The sequence below is a fragment of the Schistocerca serialis genome, chromosome 3 (assembly GCF_023864345.2).
Source record: "Schistocerca serialis cubense isolate TAMUIC-IGC-003099 chromosome 3, iqSchSeri2.2, whole genome shotgun sequence".
NCBI lineage: Eukaryota > Metazoa > Arthropoda > Insecta > Orthoptera > Acrididae > Schistocerca > Schistocerca serialis.
In genome coordinates this window covers 359,988,815-360,005,501 of record NC_064640.1, presented here as the reverse complement: position 1 = coordinate 360,005,501, position 16,687 = coordinate 359,988,815, and the positions used below count along the sequence as shown (strand labels likewise).

The 16,687-nt window shown below is 35.4% G+C and overlaps 1 protein-coding gene across 7 annotated transcripts in view; it reads left to right on the top strand.

The window, feature by feature from the left end:
• LOC126470165 (cAMP-regulated phosphoprotein 21) overlaps positions 1–16,687 on the top strand; it is a 1,039,480-nt gene that overhangs the window by 999,744 nt on the left and 23,049 nt on the right. For 6 of the 7 annotated variants that reach the window (XM_050097798.1, XM_050097794.1, XM_050097797.1 and 3 more), the window contains 3 exons: positions 5,352–5,543; positions 15,289–15,439; positions 16,026–16,176. In XM_050097798.1, coding sequence (XP_049953755.1) covers positions 5,352–5,543; positions 15,289–15,439; positions 16,026–16,176 — 494 coding nt within the window. Of the gene's footprint in view, positions 1–5,351; positions 5,544–15,288; positions 15,440–16,025; positions 16,204–16,687 lie in introns of all 7 variants that reach the window. The other variant, XM_050097793.1, reaches the window with a different exon arrangement.

The window sequence follows — 16,687 nt, the reverse complement described above, 5'->3', positions numbered from 1 at the left end:
ACATATGATAGTCGGTACTTCGCATTGCACCGCTTACTAGTCTTCTTCCCATTCATCTCAGGTCAAGAGCAAAGGAAAATTGACTCCTTAAATGCCCCTCTGTGCACTGTAATATGTCTAATCTTACCTTTGTGTTTATTATGGGAATGATATACAGGGAGGTTGTAATATACTCCCAGATGTCCTTACTTAATGCAAGTTCTTGGAACTTTTTAAGTAGGTATTTTTGGGATTGTTCACATCTGTCTTCAAGCAGCTGCATGTTAAAGTTTGTCAACATCTCTGTGATGCTCTACTGTGGGTCATATGTACACATTTAATATCCCTTGATAGTGCTATTCAGTATGGCTTGCACACAACTGAACAATAGTCCAAGATGGGTTGCCCAAGTGTTTTGTATGCAATTTCCTTTACATTTTCCTAGTGTTCTACCAATGAATCAAACTATCACCTGCTTTATCTACAACTTAAACTCTGTGATCATTCTAATTTCATAATCCCACCAAGTGTTACACTCAGGTATTTGTAAGTATGCTGAACAACATCTTTCACGCCATGTTCCATTAGCATGTTACTCCAGTAACTTATAGACATGAGACCATTCGTAATGGGGAAAAGGGATTGGAGTATACCTCATACAGTTTACACACCAGAAGTGAGTGTTGTGACAAGTATAAGATGATCCTGAAATAAATGTGCAAAAGATGGAGCAGATAAAGGAATAAATAATGCTTTTTTATAGTAAGTTCTGCATAGGAAGTTACTTTATCCATTTCACTTACAGTGTCAGTCATTCAGAGCACAAGACCATTAGACCATATTACAGTTCTCCCTTTGTTATGTAATGAGTACTGCTGAAGATCAACAGTTCATGGCTTGCATTTCATTCATAGATGAGACTGGAATCATCCAGAATGCAACAATAACTAACCACAATAACCACATCTAATCAGATCAGATCCATGAGTGAGCATGGAGGTAAGGTTTGTCTTAGAGTCAATATGTGGGCGGGAACTGTGGTGACAGTTTCATAGGGCCACACACTTTACTGGACGAGTTAGCAAGTGTGGTTTATCTCCAGTTTCTGTTACTGGAGAATGTCATCCTTTCATTAAACAATGGATATAATTTATGCACACTAAAGAAGCACCAACTTTTCTGTGCCTTGTTTGACAGCACATAACACAATTTTTTTAATGAATGATGCCAGTAGCTTGGCTTCACCAGTCAATTGACTTTAAGCAATTCGATTTCCAGCTATAGCAACATTTAAATTTATCAGTGTATTCTACACACTTTGACAATCTGCACACATGACAGGAGCATTTGCTCCATAAATATTACTGCAGTCTGATGTGATCACATGAGATCAAAATTATAAGAGAAGTGGAGCTGAAGGATATGGTAACAGCACTGAGTACTTCTTAGTGTCATCTGACAAATACATATCACAGGAAGGAATGATCATATTTCAAAAACTATTTATTTTCAGACTAAGTAATAGGCATTGAGTGCCTGACTTTGTAACTTTTAAGCAATTTCTCTCTCATCAAAAATGAAAAAGAATGACTATAACAAACAGCTGCTAGAGAAAGGTAAGGATATTCCACAATGTAACTTCAAGCATATCTGCAGAGCAAAAAATAATGCATACTATCTGCGCAGTTCAAATATTTGTTAATTATATATTTGCTAAATTCATTGGCATGTATTCCAGATTAATAGCCACTATATGCACAAGAGCTGAATGACCAAAATTTTTCACTTTATCTGTGTCTCTGTCAGTCCTGTTCCATTTGTTCATGTTGCAATTTCATTGTAGATACACATGTGTTCCAAATAGTGTTCCAGCTGTTTCTGTTGTTCATATTTTGATTTTATTTCCTGTGTTCTTCAATAACACATGGATACATATATTCATATACATGAAATTTGTAGCATTTAGATAAGAATGTGTCTAGGATAAGTGATAAAAGGAAGAAATTTTAGGGTTTAACATCGAACCAACTACAAGGTTATTAGAGATGGAGCACAAGTTGGATTGTGGAAGGATGGGCAAGGAAATAGGCCACAGTCTTTAAAATGTACCATCCTGTTGTTTGCCTTCAGTAACTTACAAAAATAACAGAAAGTGTATATGTGGGTGGCTACACAAGGACTTGAACTACTATCTTCTTGAATACAAGTGTCTTTGTCTTGTGATTTTTATTTGTCCTTTAAATCATACATCATAGAAAAAGAGTATCATCATACACAACAGCTCAGAGTAGGTGATATGATGGTAGATAATGGGATGTTCTGTGATATTTACATTTAAAAGGTACATTTAATCATATAGTGACTATTAACGTGGAATGCATGCCAAGGAATTCAGAAAATACATAATTAACAAATATTTGAGCTAGGCAGATAGTATCGTCACATTATTCAAATAGGTTACAAGGTACTAAGATTAATAACCACAAAATTCATATGTTTGCATGATCTTATCATGTGCCAAACCTCCATAAATCTTTCTCAGAAAAGTGATGAGTCCGTAGAAGAAGTAGAAGGATATGTACAGTAAAACCAACATGGCTTCCGCAAAGGAATAAGTACAGAGTCAGCCATCACCCAATTCATTGAAAATATTGTAACGGGGCTAGATAAGAACAACAGTACAATAGGAATAAATTTGGACCTCTCAAAGGCATTCGATACTGTCCAACATGATATCCTGCTAGACAAATTAGAATATGTCAGTATATGAGGAGTAGCTAAAAAGTGGTTTCAGTCATATCTCCATAATAGGAAACAGGTAGTAGAAATTGCAACAACAAACAGTAAAAACCAAAGTACTGTTTACAGATCGGATATTCAGACTGTGCCAATAGGGGTACCGCAGGGGAGTGTTCTAGGACCTCTCCTATTTCTTCTTTACATAAATGATATAAAGATTCCAGTAAATGGTACTCATATAACCCTGTTTGCGGATGACACAAACATTGTAGTAACTGACATAAACCGGGTATTGCCAACATCTGCAACCAGAGTTATAGAATATTTGCAAAATTGGTTTGAAGTGAACAAATTAACCATAAATATCTCTAAAACTAATTATATCCATTACAGGAAAGCAAAGTCACACTCTGATCTAGATCTCAGAATACAAAATAAAGAAATTGTGAGAGTTGCTATCACAAAATTCTTAGGTGTACATATAGATGAAAATTTAGACTGGAAATCCCATATCCTGTATCTCTCACATAAGTTAAGCTCTGCTTGCTTTGCTTTACGCGTTATTAGCTTTGTATGTAGTAGGGAATGTAGCAGAGCTGTTTACTTTGCTTATATACATTCTGCTATTACCTATGGCCTCATCTTCTGGGGTCATAGTAAGAAAAATCTCAAAACCATCTTCATTCTACAAAAACGAGCTGTTAGAATAATTACCGACAGTCCAAGGCTAACTCCTTCAAAGCAATTATTTAAACAGCTGAATATTCTACCCCTACCGTGCCTCTATATACAGAAAAGCGTAATTAATGTAAAACGAAATATTAACAATTTCCAATCCAACTCAGATCTACATACTTACAACACAAGAAAGTGCAATGGCATTCATATAAAAAGAGTTAACAAGGCTTTGGCGCAGAAACAAACAAACATACATGGAGGTAGACTGTATAACAAACTACCGGTAAAGATAAAAGAAATAAAAAAATTGTCTTCATTTAAAGAAGCAGTATTCAAATTTTTAATGACCAACTACTATTATAGTGTAAAAGAATACCTGGAATAGCTCCATACTAAACAATTATATTTATGTACTCTGTGCCAATAGTAATTTTTATCTGACTGTTGCTATGATCTAAATAAATAATATGTACAAAAGTGCTAGAATTGTATGTGTTATATCTAAATATCAACTGTGTATTCCATGTAAAAAGTCTTTCTCATACATCAATGTAAATAATCAAAGTTGTACATGCTATTTCAATGTGGTCTGATGTGACGTAGTCTACTATGCACATCTGTATTTTGTATGGTATTGTTCACCCTATATGTGTGTGTGTGTGTGTGTGTGTGTATATATATATATATATATATATATATATATATATATATATATATATATATATATATATATATATATATATATATGTATTTTTTTGACGAAATCCATGCAATGTAAATTGTCTCTGGATGAATAAACTACTACTACTACTACTACTACTGATCTTCCTGTTCACCCAAGATTGTGAAGGGGAAGATAAACCTTTCTTGGATTACCATTATAAATCAATATGTAAGGTTTCCTCTTACTTGCTCTCTGCAGTGCTCTCACTTATGTTGTCCCTCACAGCAGATCTTGTAATGCACTGAAAATATGTGGTTATGATTGGAAGTGCAGGTAGCAAATCTACTTCAAATAATATTACAGGACACAATTATGGTGCATTTCCTGATAAACACCATAAAATAATTTGCAGTACTCAGTTTCAAACACTTAATTTCAAGGAATACTGAAAATTGAGAGCATGCTTGACATGAAGATCAGACCAGGAAAACATTCTAATGCTGACCGGCTTACTTGGTGCTTAACAGGAATCTCAATAAAACCTTGTATGACATGTGAAGTATTTGTACTTTGTTTTTGGTGTATGCACCTTCATTTGCTTCTTATTACAAGTTGTTTATTGCATGGTGTAATAATAGTACAAAAATATAATTTATACATGTTGTTGGGAGGATCTAATGCTGCAGTTTACATTAGAATGCAAGACTGCTTGATGTGAAATAGTTAATTTCATAACCAGTTTTGATAGTAACTAGCTGACATCAACAGATTCTCAGATCACACAGAAATGTAATTACACATCAGTTTCGTTGACATACTGAGGGGAGCATGTTCCAAGTATGTCAATGAGACATTGCCATTCATGTGGCCATACATTAAAATCATGTCTGTATGCTTGTGAAATTAATATCCTGTCATGTTTGAATGGAGGACTTTCAGTTAACTCACTGCATGTAGCATATGTACACTATGGACAAGTTAAAGACAGATGATTGATGAATGTAAACATATCCCTGTGGCAACACAACACCGTTTACCGTACAATGAGTTAAACGAGTGTGTAGATAATTGAAGTTGTTCAGTTGTACCTGGAATATGTTTATATGAACTTTTTTCTTGTTTTTATGTAAAGAACCTGTCCTCAAAGTTTGTAAAAGTATTTTTGAAACACTCTGTACAAATCAGAGTTGGGTCTAATACCTGATTTTCAGCAACTTTGATCTTCATTATTAAACTGCAAGAGCTAATATAGAAATTAAATGTCTCTGACAAGAAATTCTCTTAATTTCAGGGAATGTGTAATGTTGCTGCATCACCATTTTTTTATCTGAGTGGTGCTCCAAGCTACACACCACTTCAACAGGCTCCAGGACTGACACACATGACTCATCCACCCGCTCCTGCATCTGGGTCTATTGCACCAAATGGGCCCTACCTTTCTCCCATGATGCCAAACATGGGAATATTTCGACCAAACGTGCAGGTTTGTTCAGTGAAACACCATATGATACAATTTCTTCTTTCTACAGTGCTTTAGTTGATGTTAAATAAATATTCTGTCTAAGTATGATCAATACCCCAAGAGGATCAGTACTATTAGAATTAAATTATGTAAACAAATGTTAAATTTATAATAAAATAAATGTAGCATTTTAGTAACACCATTCAGTCTAAACTTAGCTGTACATGCCAGTAATTCAACTTTCTTGATACACAGTGTGAGTTGATGGCTGATATAGTGGGCACTTATGAATACATTAAAGGTACAGAATGTTAGTAGCTGAACAGGCGTGAATGGCACAAAATGTATAAATGTTATTCCATTGCTTATTCCAGTACCATTCAGATAAAGGTTTGATAATGAACAGACACATTTGAAACTTGTCAGCAACAGTCCATATTGTCTGTGCAACTGCGATGGAAAAATAAATAATTAAGACTGAATAAAATTGTGTGTCCTTTTGCCAACACAATGTTGTAATTTCTGAAGTACACCCATTTGATGTATTATACTACATTCACTTGAAAATGGCTACACGAATGGTGCTACACAGTAGTAGTGATTGCAAAATGAAAGGGTATTTTATTACAAATAAAGATAGGCAAAATGCTAGATTGTTATCATTCAGACCAAAAAATACACACATAGACATTCAGTAAAAACTACATCTCATAACTTCCACATTAGATATCTTGACATCATTTTACAAATAATGTTCAATGTAAATAATTTAGAAGTAAAGGGGAGCACTCACCCAATAGCAGAAGCATCGAATCAGTGACAGGCACACACAAAAGGGAATGAAAACCTGCTAGTTTTCAGAAGAAGGCCTTGGATAAGCTGGAGTACGCTAGCATATGTGCAAGCACATACCCATCTGGGCACGCGCGCGAGCGCACACACACACACACACACACACACACACACACACACACACACACACAAAAAAAAACATGTGCCTATACATTGTGCCAGGTAGAGGGAGAAAGAGGCAGGGAGCAGGAAACAGGGCTGGGTATTGGTAGCTATCAGCTTGGAGGGAGGCAGCAGGTGCACTCGCTAGGAAGGTGCACAGGCTAGGTATGTGATACATGGGTGCCGGAGCTGGTGAGTGGAGGCATGGACTGGGAGGGGATGACAGTACAGAGGAAGGGGAAACATTGGGTAGAGAGTGTGGGGAGTGTGGGTTAGCAAAGATAGAAGCCAGAAGGATCATGGGAGCAAAGGATGTGTTGCAAGGATAACTCCCATCTACATAGTTCAGAAAAGCTGGTGGTATAGAGAAGGATCCAGATGGCACAGGTTGTGTAACAACCATTGAATTTGAGCATGCTATGTATGCTAAGCAGTATGTGGAGCCACAGTGTGGTCAACTTTGTCCTTGCCAAAATTTGGCAGTGGTCATTCATTCTGTTGGACAGTTGACTGGCTGTCATGCCATCATAGAAATTGTACAGTGATTGCTTCACGGTTGTTACATGACATGGATGCTTTCATTGGTGACCTTGCCTCTGATGGGATAGGATGAACTTGTGAGGATTGCAGTAGAAAGTGCTAGGTGGTTGAATGTCTGTTTAACTCAGAGGCAAATTGTTTTCTAATAGGTATGAGGCAATTACTTTTGTTGATAAATTATGAACACCATATAATTCTAAGTTTTCAAGTTATATTTTACAAGGATTACAATAATGGCATCACATAAAACAAGAGATACCTCAATCTTATTTTAAAAAAACTGTTATATTCTTCACAACATCAAAAGCTGCTGAGATGGTGTTTTTGTCCAGCTGATAACTAGTCTGATTCTTTGGTTTTATTTGATTTTATTTTGTCCTGTGCATTAAACACTATACAAGGAGTGTACTGGTAATGCAGGACAAGTCACAGAATACAGTATTAAATAACACTTAGTATAAGTTATTGTATGGATGCTATTTTTGAGATATTCCAAGGATAATTGGCTGCATGTAATACAATTTATTTCATAAATAAATAATTTGTTATCTTAATAATGTAGTTGAATAACAAGTCATAATTCTTACTTTTTGGGTTGGATATAATGTGATCGCTTTTGTAAGTGTTATTCACGTGACAGTATTCCACAGAAAAATCTGTCTCACTGAACACTGTTTTTTCTCTTATAGAAGTAGCAGGAGAGGTATTTTTGTTCAAAATTTCCTAATTTATTAAACTAGACTGGTATAAAGGGGTCCTCACACATCCACTAATAATGCCAAACTGTCAATATATTGACCATGTGAGGGCATGTATTTTTAATACTAAAAATATTGACAAGCATTATTGATAACCCCAAAAAGATTCTCACTATGGTCAAAACATACTCAGCAATGAGGTTGACTACTGATGGTTTGATAATATTCACCATCTAGGTATTATCAGAGCTTCAGGAACCAGTCACATGTGTTTGTGTACACTTCTGCATTTTCCTTTCATCTTTGTGCATATCCTTCCTCTGATTCGGTTTTTCAATTAGTTTTTAACAGAAGTTTTAATGGGACTATGCAGGGTTAGTCCTGTATATTGCATTGCTTTCTTTACCAAATTGAAAAAATTCACAAGCCTGTTTGCTTGCTGAATTAGACAGTAGTGTTGAAAAAGGCTTGTACTTTGAAAAATACATCACATGTAGTGACTAGTAAGTGGTCTGTGAAATAAGTATCAGTCTTATCACAAAAAAAGAAAAAAAAATATGTCTATTACCTGAATGTGTTGTGACAGGACTGATATAATTACTTCACTTTAAGCATTCCAATGTTCTACCACTTGCTTTATATCTCAAAGTACATATAATCTCTCATTGACTGCAAAGCCTCTCTCATTAATGTGTTCTACTTCTCTATTTTAATAATTTGTTGTAAGATACAGGGCAGTGATGATTCTTTTATGAACCAAGACCGGCAGAGGAGTAAAGTTAAGTTGGTACAGGTGGTGGTTTGCAATGCACCATTTCAAATTGGTAAAAATTGCAAATCTTTGATGATTGATTGTGGCTAAACAGCTGCACCAATTTGAAATCTTAAATAGACCATTCTACACAGAATTTCATAGTATTTTATTCAGGTGTTTTGGAAATTTTTTATAGGTTGTATTGTTTCCAAGTTATAAGCAAAAAGTTGAAAAACGGCCAAAATTTTTTTGGTGTTTTGACCCTCAAAAGACTCATTTAACGTTTATTTTGGATGTCTAACATCAATTAAAATTGTTTCCAGCTTTTACATATTTATTTGCCATCAAAAGTGTAATGTGCCTACACTAATCGTCGTAAGAAATCATCCTGTTCAACATTTGTTTTATTCATATACCAGCTACCTCTAAAATGAATAAGACTGTCAAAACACAAGCATCCTGTTTTGAATGTTATTTTCTCCATTGTTTCAATTTAATTCTTGAATTTTGTGGAATGTTGAAGAAACAGAGATGTCAAATTTTGCGAAAATTTGCTATATTCAGGCACATTTTACAATGGAAAATATTCATCTTTGTTGTATTTTCTTTTAGCCATTGTGTGAGGCTCATATTAAAGTACCATAATTCATTAAAAATGATGTTTGTTGAGTTTTGTTAAAATGGTCGTCAATTGGTCTTGAACTTGTGAAATGTGTAGTGGACTGAATAGTTTTATATTACACTGTGTAGCGACACTTTTTCCCCATTGCATGTTGTATGATTATATCATGAACCCAAACTGTTACCATTTGGACTCATCACCTTTGTAAAGAGTGCTACAGGGTAATGTTGTGATGAACAACATGAATTGTACTCCTTAATCTTGCTCATGCGTTTTACACCACACCTGTTGGTGCCCTGTTGATGGTCCTCTTTTCGTTGGGCAACATGGTATAATAAAGAAATGCATTATGTTGTGTATTGTGTGGGCCATAGGATCAAGACAACAAGAATCCCACCCCCGAACCTGCAGATTAGGTTATTGGTAGTCAGATTAGGATACTGGGGCCACTGCAATACAGATTCACAGTACCTCCTGCATTATGAGGGACATAATCTATACATACAACATAGACTGTTTTTTCAAAGGTCAAACCCCAAATATCTTGATGATGATGATGATGATGACTGATAATGTTGGTTTGGGGAGGGGGGGGGGGGGCATTCAACATCAAGGTCATCAGCACCCAGTTCCAATCTCGACACTTCCTGAATGATGATAAGATGATGAGGACAACACAAACACCAAGTCCCCGGGTGGAGAAAATCCCCAACCCTGCCAGGAATTGGATCCAGGGCCCTGTTATCCAGAGGTAGCAACACTAGCCACTAGACCATGAGTTGCAGACCCAAATATCTCAATCACATGAAATGTGCTGTGACAGTAATCAGTGAAGGCAGGGAAGAGCTATTATGCATCTGTAATAGGAGGAGATTGAAAAGGGGGTGGGAGAGTGTTTAGTCATGATCCCCTTCCCCAGATAACATTTTACTAAAAGCACTTTTTTTTTTACGTATACTAATTTTCAGATTTTTCAGCTTACTGTCAAAGAACACAGTACCCTGAGAACTGGCTATCTCAAAAATATCAAGAAATTCTAAGATAGTAAAAGCTTCATTTAATTCAGGATATTTTTCATTTGTGTTCCTGTGGGTTACCTCACATGGATTGGTTTGCTGCCAGACTGGCTGTAAAAAACATTCCAGCTGGGTAAAGGTGCCCATGTACTGGCTCACCATGCCTTACTCAGTTTGAGAGAACCATACGAAATTAAAGGAGTAAAGATGGAAGAGGAAAGAACCACACCAAGAAAAAATCATAGAAAGATACACTTCCCTAAACATAGGTGGAAACAACAGAAAGATACAGCTTTGTAAAGTTTTGAAAGTTTGTTGCTACTATTGTTCTTAAAACATTGCATGATGCAGGTACTTCATAAATTTTTGGGCAAATGTTTTTCAGATGATGGATTTATCTGAATTACAACTTTTTAGAAGTTATGCTGAGGCAATGCACTAAGAACTGATTTATAATAATATACAGAGTATTTTGATACAATGATGATGATGATGACAATGATGTAGATATTAATATATTGTTATCTTACAATATCTTAGGGAACTGTTGCTTGTTAAAACTAAGGGTGACTGCAAGTTACATTTCTTAGGTTTTAGAATGCATTAGACCAACAGATTTGTCAAAATATTTAGTGAGTGTGTTGGGCCAAAATTTCAGTTGGAGCACTCAACCAAATGAGCAAATCACACCAACTAACTGTACGATGATACTTAGCAGTCTGAAGCAGGCACATAGAAATGCTACCTGGATTAATGAATCTATCAGCAGACTACTGACAATCCCATTTTCACCAATGACTCTTCTCAATAATTTAAATTCAGTAGCATTTTTGGTCATTATTGTTTACATGAATCTGATATGTTAGGAACATGATGTAAGGGTTGGAAATTAAACTGCTACTGTAAGAATCAAGTTAATGACTGTAAACTTACTAAATAACTTTGAAGCCTTGCCAGTTGCACATATGAACAATGCTAGTTTATGAAATCGTAGAACATTTTGAACAATGGGTACTACACGGCACCTGTAAAACTACCTTAATTCAAATGTTGAACTGGTGTAACTAATTGATGTCTAAAGAATTTAATTGAAAACAATAAATTCTGTTGAATACAATAGTACACCATTGTTGTTTTCTTGTCTGTTGCACTAAATTCACATTTTTGGTTACACTGTGTTATGTATAATCCCGATATATGATCATATTAATGTTGATTCTTCAGTTTTCCTTTTTTGTTGTTTTATTCGGCCATGTTAGTAATGCTGAATAATTTTTCTATGCTTCTTCATTTTCCCCTCTCCATATTTTTTTTCTTTTCCTACTATTTAATTATATACAAATGCAATACTTAGCTGTAGTTAAATTTTGTAATCAAAAATTTCTATGAATGTCTAATGTGGTGACATAACATATAAAATGCTCAATTAGTTTCCAAAAGATAATGAGGGTAGGACGTCTTGTGGCACATATAGCAGTAAGCAAATGCGTCTCGATAATGCACGGAATGCAGCAGGACTGGTCGGTGAAGTGAAGTATGGCAGAAGTGCTGTAGCTCACCTATATGGAAGAACATGGTCCAGAGACAACAGCACATGAAGAAAATGAGTTCTATTTCAGGTTGACTGTTAACATGTTGTTGACATTTGTGAACATACTTTGATGTATGTGTTTTCACTTTTACCACTTTTCTTTTTCTTGTTTCCTTTCTTTCTTTTTGATACTCAGCCTATTCATGCCCCTGGCTAAGAGTTGGGTTGTAGTTTGAGGTCTGTGGGAGTTGTCACCTAGACTACTACTTACAGATTTGTAGCTGAGTACCTAACAGTGTTGCTCAATACTTTGAGATTCTAAGGGCTTACCTATTTTAACATCCAGTATTGACAAAGTTTTGACAGAGTATGCCTTTTGTCAACAGCCACACAGCTAATGATTTATCCACTTCTTTCTTATTGGGGTTACCATAGGCATAATCTTCAAGATGCCCCCTTTGTGAAGCAGAAAACAAAGTCAGGCTTTAATATCCAACTGAAAATGAGTATGAATCCCATCCATTCCAATTTCTATGGGCAATCCTTGGTTTCAACAAAATGTCTTAATGTTCCCAGACAACTTGCAAGGCGCACAACCCACATTTTCATATCACACTGGGCTGCACAAGCAGTATTTTAGGTTGGGGATTGTACCACTGATAAAACTAAGATATCGTTCAACCATAAATTTTCATTCTTTCGACCTAAAATGAAATCAGTTATCATGAAAGCAATTATGCCATTTAGTTTGCAACAGTTAATTAATGATTAAGTCATAAAGTAAAACAGAAGTAATATCTGACGTTTCGCAAGAAAGTGTTATAGGCCCTCAGATGATTTACACAAATGATTTGGGAGACAATCTAAGCAGCCCTCTTAAATTGTTTACAGAATATGCTGCCATTTACTATATTATAAAGTCATCAAATGATAAAAACACATTGCAAAGGAACTCCAACAAAATATCTGCATGGTGTAAAAAGTGACAGTTGACTCTAAATAATGAAAAGTGTGAAGTCATCCACATGAGTGCTAAAAGGAAACCACTATATTTAGGTTACAATACAAAACACACAAATGTAAAGGCTGTAAATTCAACTAAATACTTAGGGATTACAATTATGAATAACTTAAATTGTAATCATCATATAGATAATGCTGTGGGAAAAGTAAACCAAAGAGTGCAATTTATTGGCAGAACACTTAGGAAATGCAACAGGGCTACTAAAGAGACTATGTGCACCGTGCTTGTCCACCCTCTTCTGGAGTACTGCTGTCCGGTGTGCAATCTGCACCAGAGAAGATAGACGGAAGACATCGAAAAAGTTCAAAGAAGGACAGCACATTTTATATTATTGTGAAATGGGGGAGAGAGTGCTACAGATATGATATGCGAACTGGAGTGGCAATCATTAAAACAAAGACTCTTTCATCGCAGCAGGATCTTCTCATGAAATTTCAGTCACCAACTTTGTCCTCCAAGTATGAAAATATTTTCTTGCCACCCACACACATGTAGAGGAATGTTCATCATAAAGAAATAAGAGAAACCAGAGCTTGCATGAAAAATTTTAAGTGCTCATTTCTCCCGTACACTGTTCAAGGATTTAAAGAGTGGAACAGTAGAGAAATAGCTTGAAAATGGTTCAATGAACCCTCTGCCAACCACTTAATTGTGAATTGCAGAGTAATTATGCAGATGCAGATTTAGAAGATACTCCTCCTCTGAGTACTTGCTTAGTGAGTCTGCATCTTCTTGACTAATTAATAGCATTAACCCAAAATAATTAATATCCAGTGAACTGGAAAAGAAGTTATAAATTATATTTTGCTTTAAATAAGTGGGCTTCAAAGTCGTGGTGTAATTGGTAACTTTTATAAGCTCTTGCTACCTTCAAAGTAGATATTAACTAAATATTTACATCATGTAACATGTAATGTACCTACTGATTATCAAAAATTATTAAAAAAGCACACTCAATCGTAATACTGATCACAGTGTATGCATGCACACTCTGCAAAAATGCTGACGAACAGTAAACTGCTAGACTTGCTGCACTATGCCAATGGAAAAAAATTAGAGGCGATTCAGGATAGATTAAATGCATCCTCAAAATTTTGTTTGATGTAAGATGGAAAACCTATAAAGAGGTCAGTGATCAGTTTTAGCACTTATGCTTAGAATTTAGTCTTGACCACAAAATGTATTATTGAATGTATCACAAGGATAACTGAATAACAAAATAATTTTAAATCCAAGTCAAATGTCAGTGTGTAAGTGCTGAAAATTTTAGCTTTATGTCTTACTGCTACAAATGGCATAAGCTTGCAACATGACAGTCTGAATCATAAAAGGAACATGGAAATTTAGGTTAGAGCATTCTCTGGGTGCCGTGGCTGTGAAGTTCAATTTTCACATTTAGACAGATTGTGAAAATCCTAAATATTTTCACTGCAGTCAAATTTATCTTCTTGCACTTTGAAACTAGTGTTGAATGTATGTTGAACAATGAACACCACTCAGTAGTGTGAAAGCTCTATACTTTTACACAGTTTATGAAAGTAGTGCAATTAAGTATTTTATTGAATATAAGATGCTGTTTAACACCCTGTCTACTTGTATAATGAACTCAATAACAAAATGGTCCTAAACTGTAAACTTCTTTGCTCCTACCTTTATATGTTGAGTATTTTGATGTTGATGAGGTTCACATGTGTTCTATAAGCTGGACCCTCATGAGAGATCTAGTGAAATTGTAAGAGAAGGTAATCCAATAATCATCAATTTAAGACATGTTTACAGTAGCTTCAGAGTGAATAACAAATCTAGTAACATTCACTACATAGTCTTTCAACTATTCTACTCAACTGGAAACAACATATCAACCAATTGTTGTTAGTTTTATTAGTTAAAAATGAACATGAACAGTCACAACTGCAAGAAACTTCTTTCTCTATGAAGCTACCAGTTTTGGTCTGTTTTAAAGCATCTTCAGACCTCACACCATGATGATAAAATGGTGGTTGTGAACGGAGCAGGTGCTATGAGTCCACAAAAAAGTTTCTTGTGATTATGGCCATCATGTCCATTTTTAAGTAATAAAAAAGAAACAGCTGTACTCAAAGAGAAATGTTTTCAAAAATTATTGTTCTTAGTGTTTTGCTAAGATGAAAAAGTAAGTTACTGAAATTCTTGCAGTGTACCCTCTAAATGGCATTTTCATTCACACTGTTCAGTGAGTTATTTATTTGTTAGCCTGTACCGGTATGAGTGCATAAAAGGTGTAATAGAAATACAAATATGAAATATACTTAATTTTGATTATTCTAAAAACTTGACACCAAAAAAGAAAAAATTGTTGACTTATAAAATACTAAAAGTGTATTGAAGGTCCTTAAGAACCTTGGAGAGGTGTAGCAACTCTATGTAGAGTTTGTGTTTGCTACAGTATATTTATAATTAATTTTTGTGGCTACAAATTATTATCTAAGAAAATGTAATAGCATATAATAACAAAAATACCAAGTCTTATTAAGAGGATACTTCTTGTAATGCTTTGATTAAATACTCAGAACAATGATCTCACAAAATACTCTTAATGGTAATTAAGTCACTTGTACAGTAGGAATATGATGAATGGCTGATTACAGATGAGTTCACCTCCAAGGCCGATCCGTGACTCTGTGCCTGTAAGGGGCCCATTGTGCCGTGGTCCTGCCCCCAAGGAGCGTACTGCCACTGACAAGTCTCCTGCCATGCACTACCCAACTGTTCCAGTTTTTGGAGTCCGTTTTGTACCTGGTACGTCCATTAGTATTATTTTTATATGAACTAAAGAATGGGGAAAGAAAGGGAAGGGATGGCTGGCAATTCTTTACTTCTAGCTGTACAGGGCATTGTCATAATGCAATGGAGAAAGTTGAAAATTTGTGCTGGACGGGACTCAAACCCAGATTTGCTATTTCTTGTGAGTGGTTGCCTGAACCACTTTGGCCATCCACACACTGTCCCTCACTAACTCAAATTTCCAACTTATCACATACTGCAATGCAGTGTCCCTCATCCTTTAACTCCCTACTTGCAAATTATTAATTCAAATTGGCATTTGGACAATATTACCACCTCTGCACTGAAACAGATGACAAGGAGCTGTCATGCTCTTGCAGAGATAATTGTATTTGAATTATGTCTGTTCTGTTGGACACATCTGACAGAGTGGACATCACTCAAATATAAACATTAGTATTATCAAAATATTCTCTGTAAATTTCTAACTTTGTGTGTTCACAAATCTTGCTGGCTGACATAGTTTTGCTTCTTCCTTCTAGTTCCTGTATAATGTGTGTTTGAAACTGTAAAGCAAAAAATTTCAACGAATTTTTTTCAGGAGTAGTCAGAGGCTCCTGTCCGTCCGCTATGCGCATGCCACTCACTGGCAGTAACATTGCTCATCGCCTGCCGACCCCCAACGTACAGCGAAATCTGTCAGAAGGCTCACCTAACTCTGGCACACGGGTGCAAAAACCACGAAAGCAACGGTGAATATTTGCAATATAATAATTTTTGTAAGTAGTACAAAGGATATGACAACAATGTTTAGTGAACTTGTAGCTGTCTTTTGAGTTTGAAGTGCAAAGTGACAGGGGCGTAACAAATGTAAACTGATATATTAATCATCTGTTTTGTGCACTTGTGTGACACATTTTTATTTTCCATTGTTTCATTCATGAGTTATTCAGTGCATGGCTTCTCAAATAGCAATATGATTTATTATATGAGAATCATAAATTCTGTGACAATTCCTGGATTCATTAAATTTAAATGTTTTCTTGATTACAGATCACAGCTGTGACCTAAACCTACTTCTCTTTCTCATTGCTGAGAACTCTAATATGTGATATCAGTTACAATATACAGTTTTAATAGCTGTTTGTCACCTCTAATAATGTGTTAACAATTTTAAACTTACATATTTCTGCCCCAATCCCCTGTTTAGATATAAGGATACCCATGTATGTAAATAGTTCATAGGTCAGGATTGCTAATAAA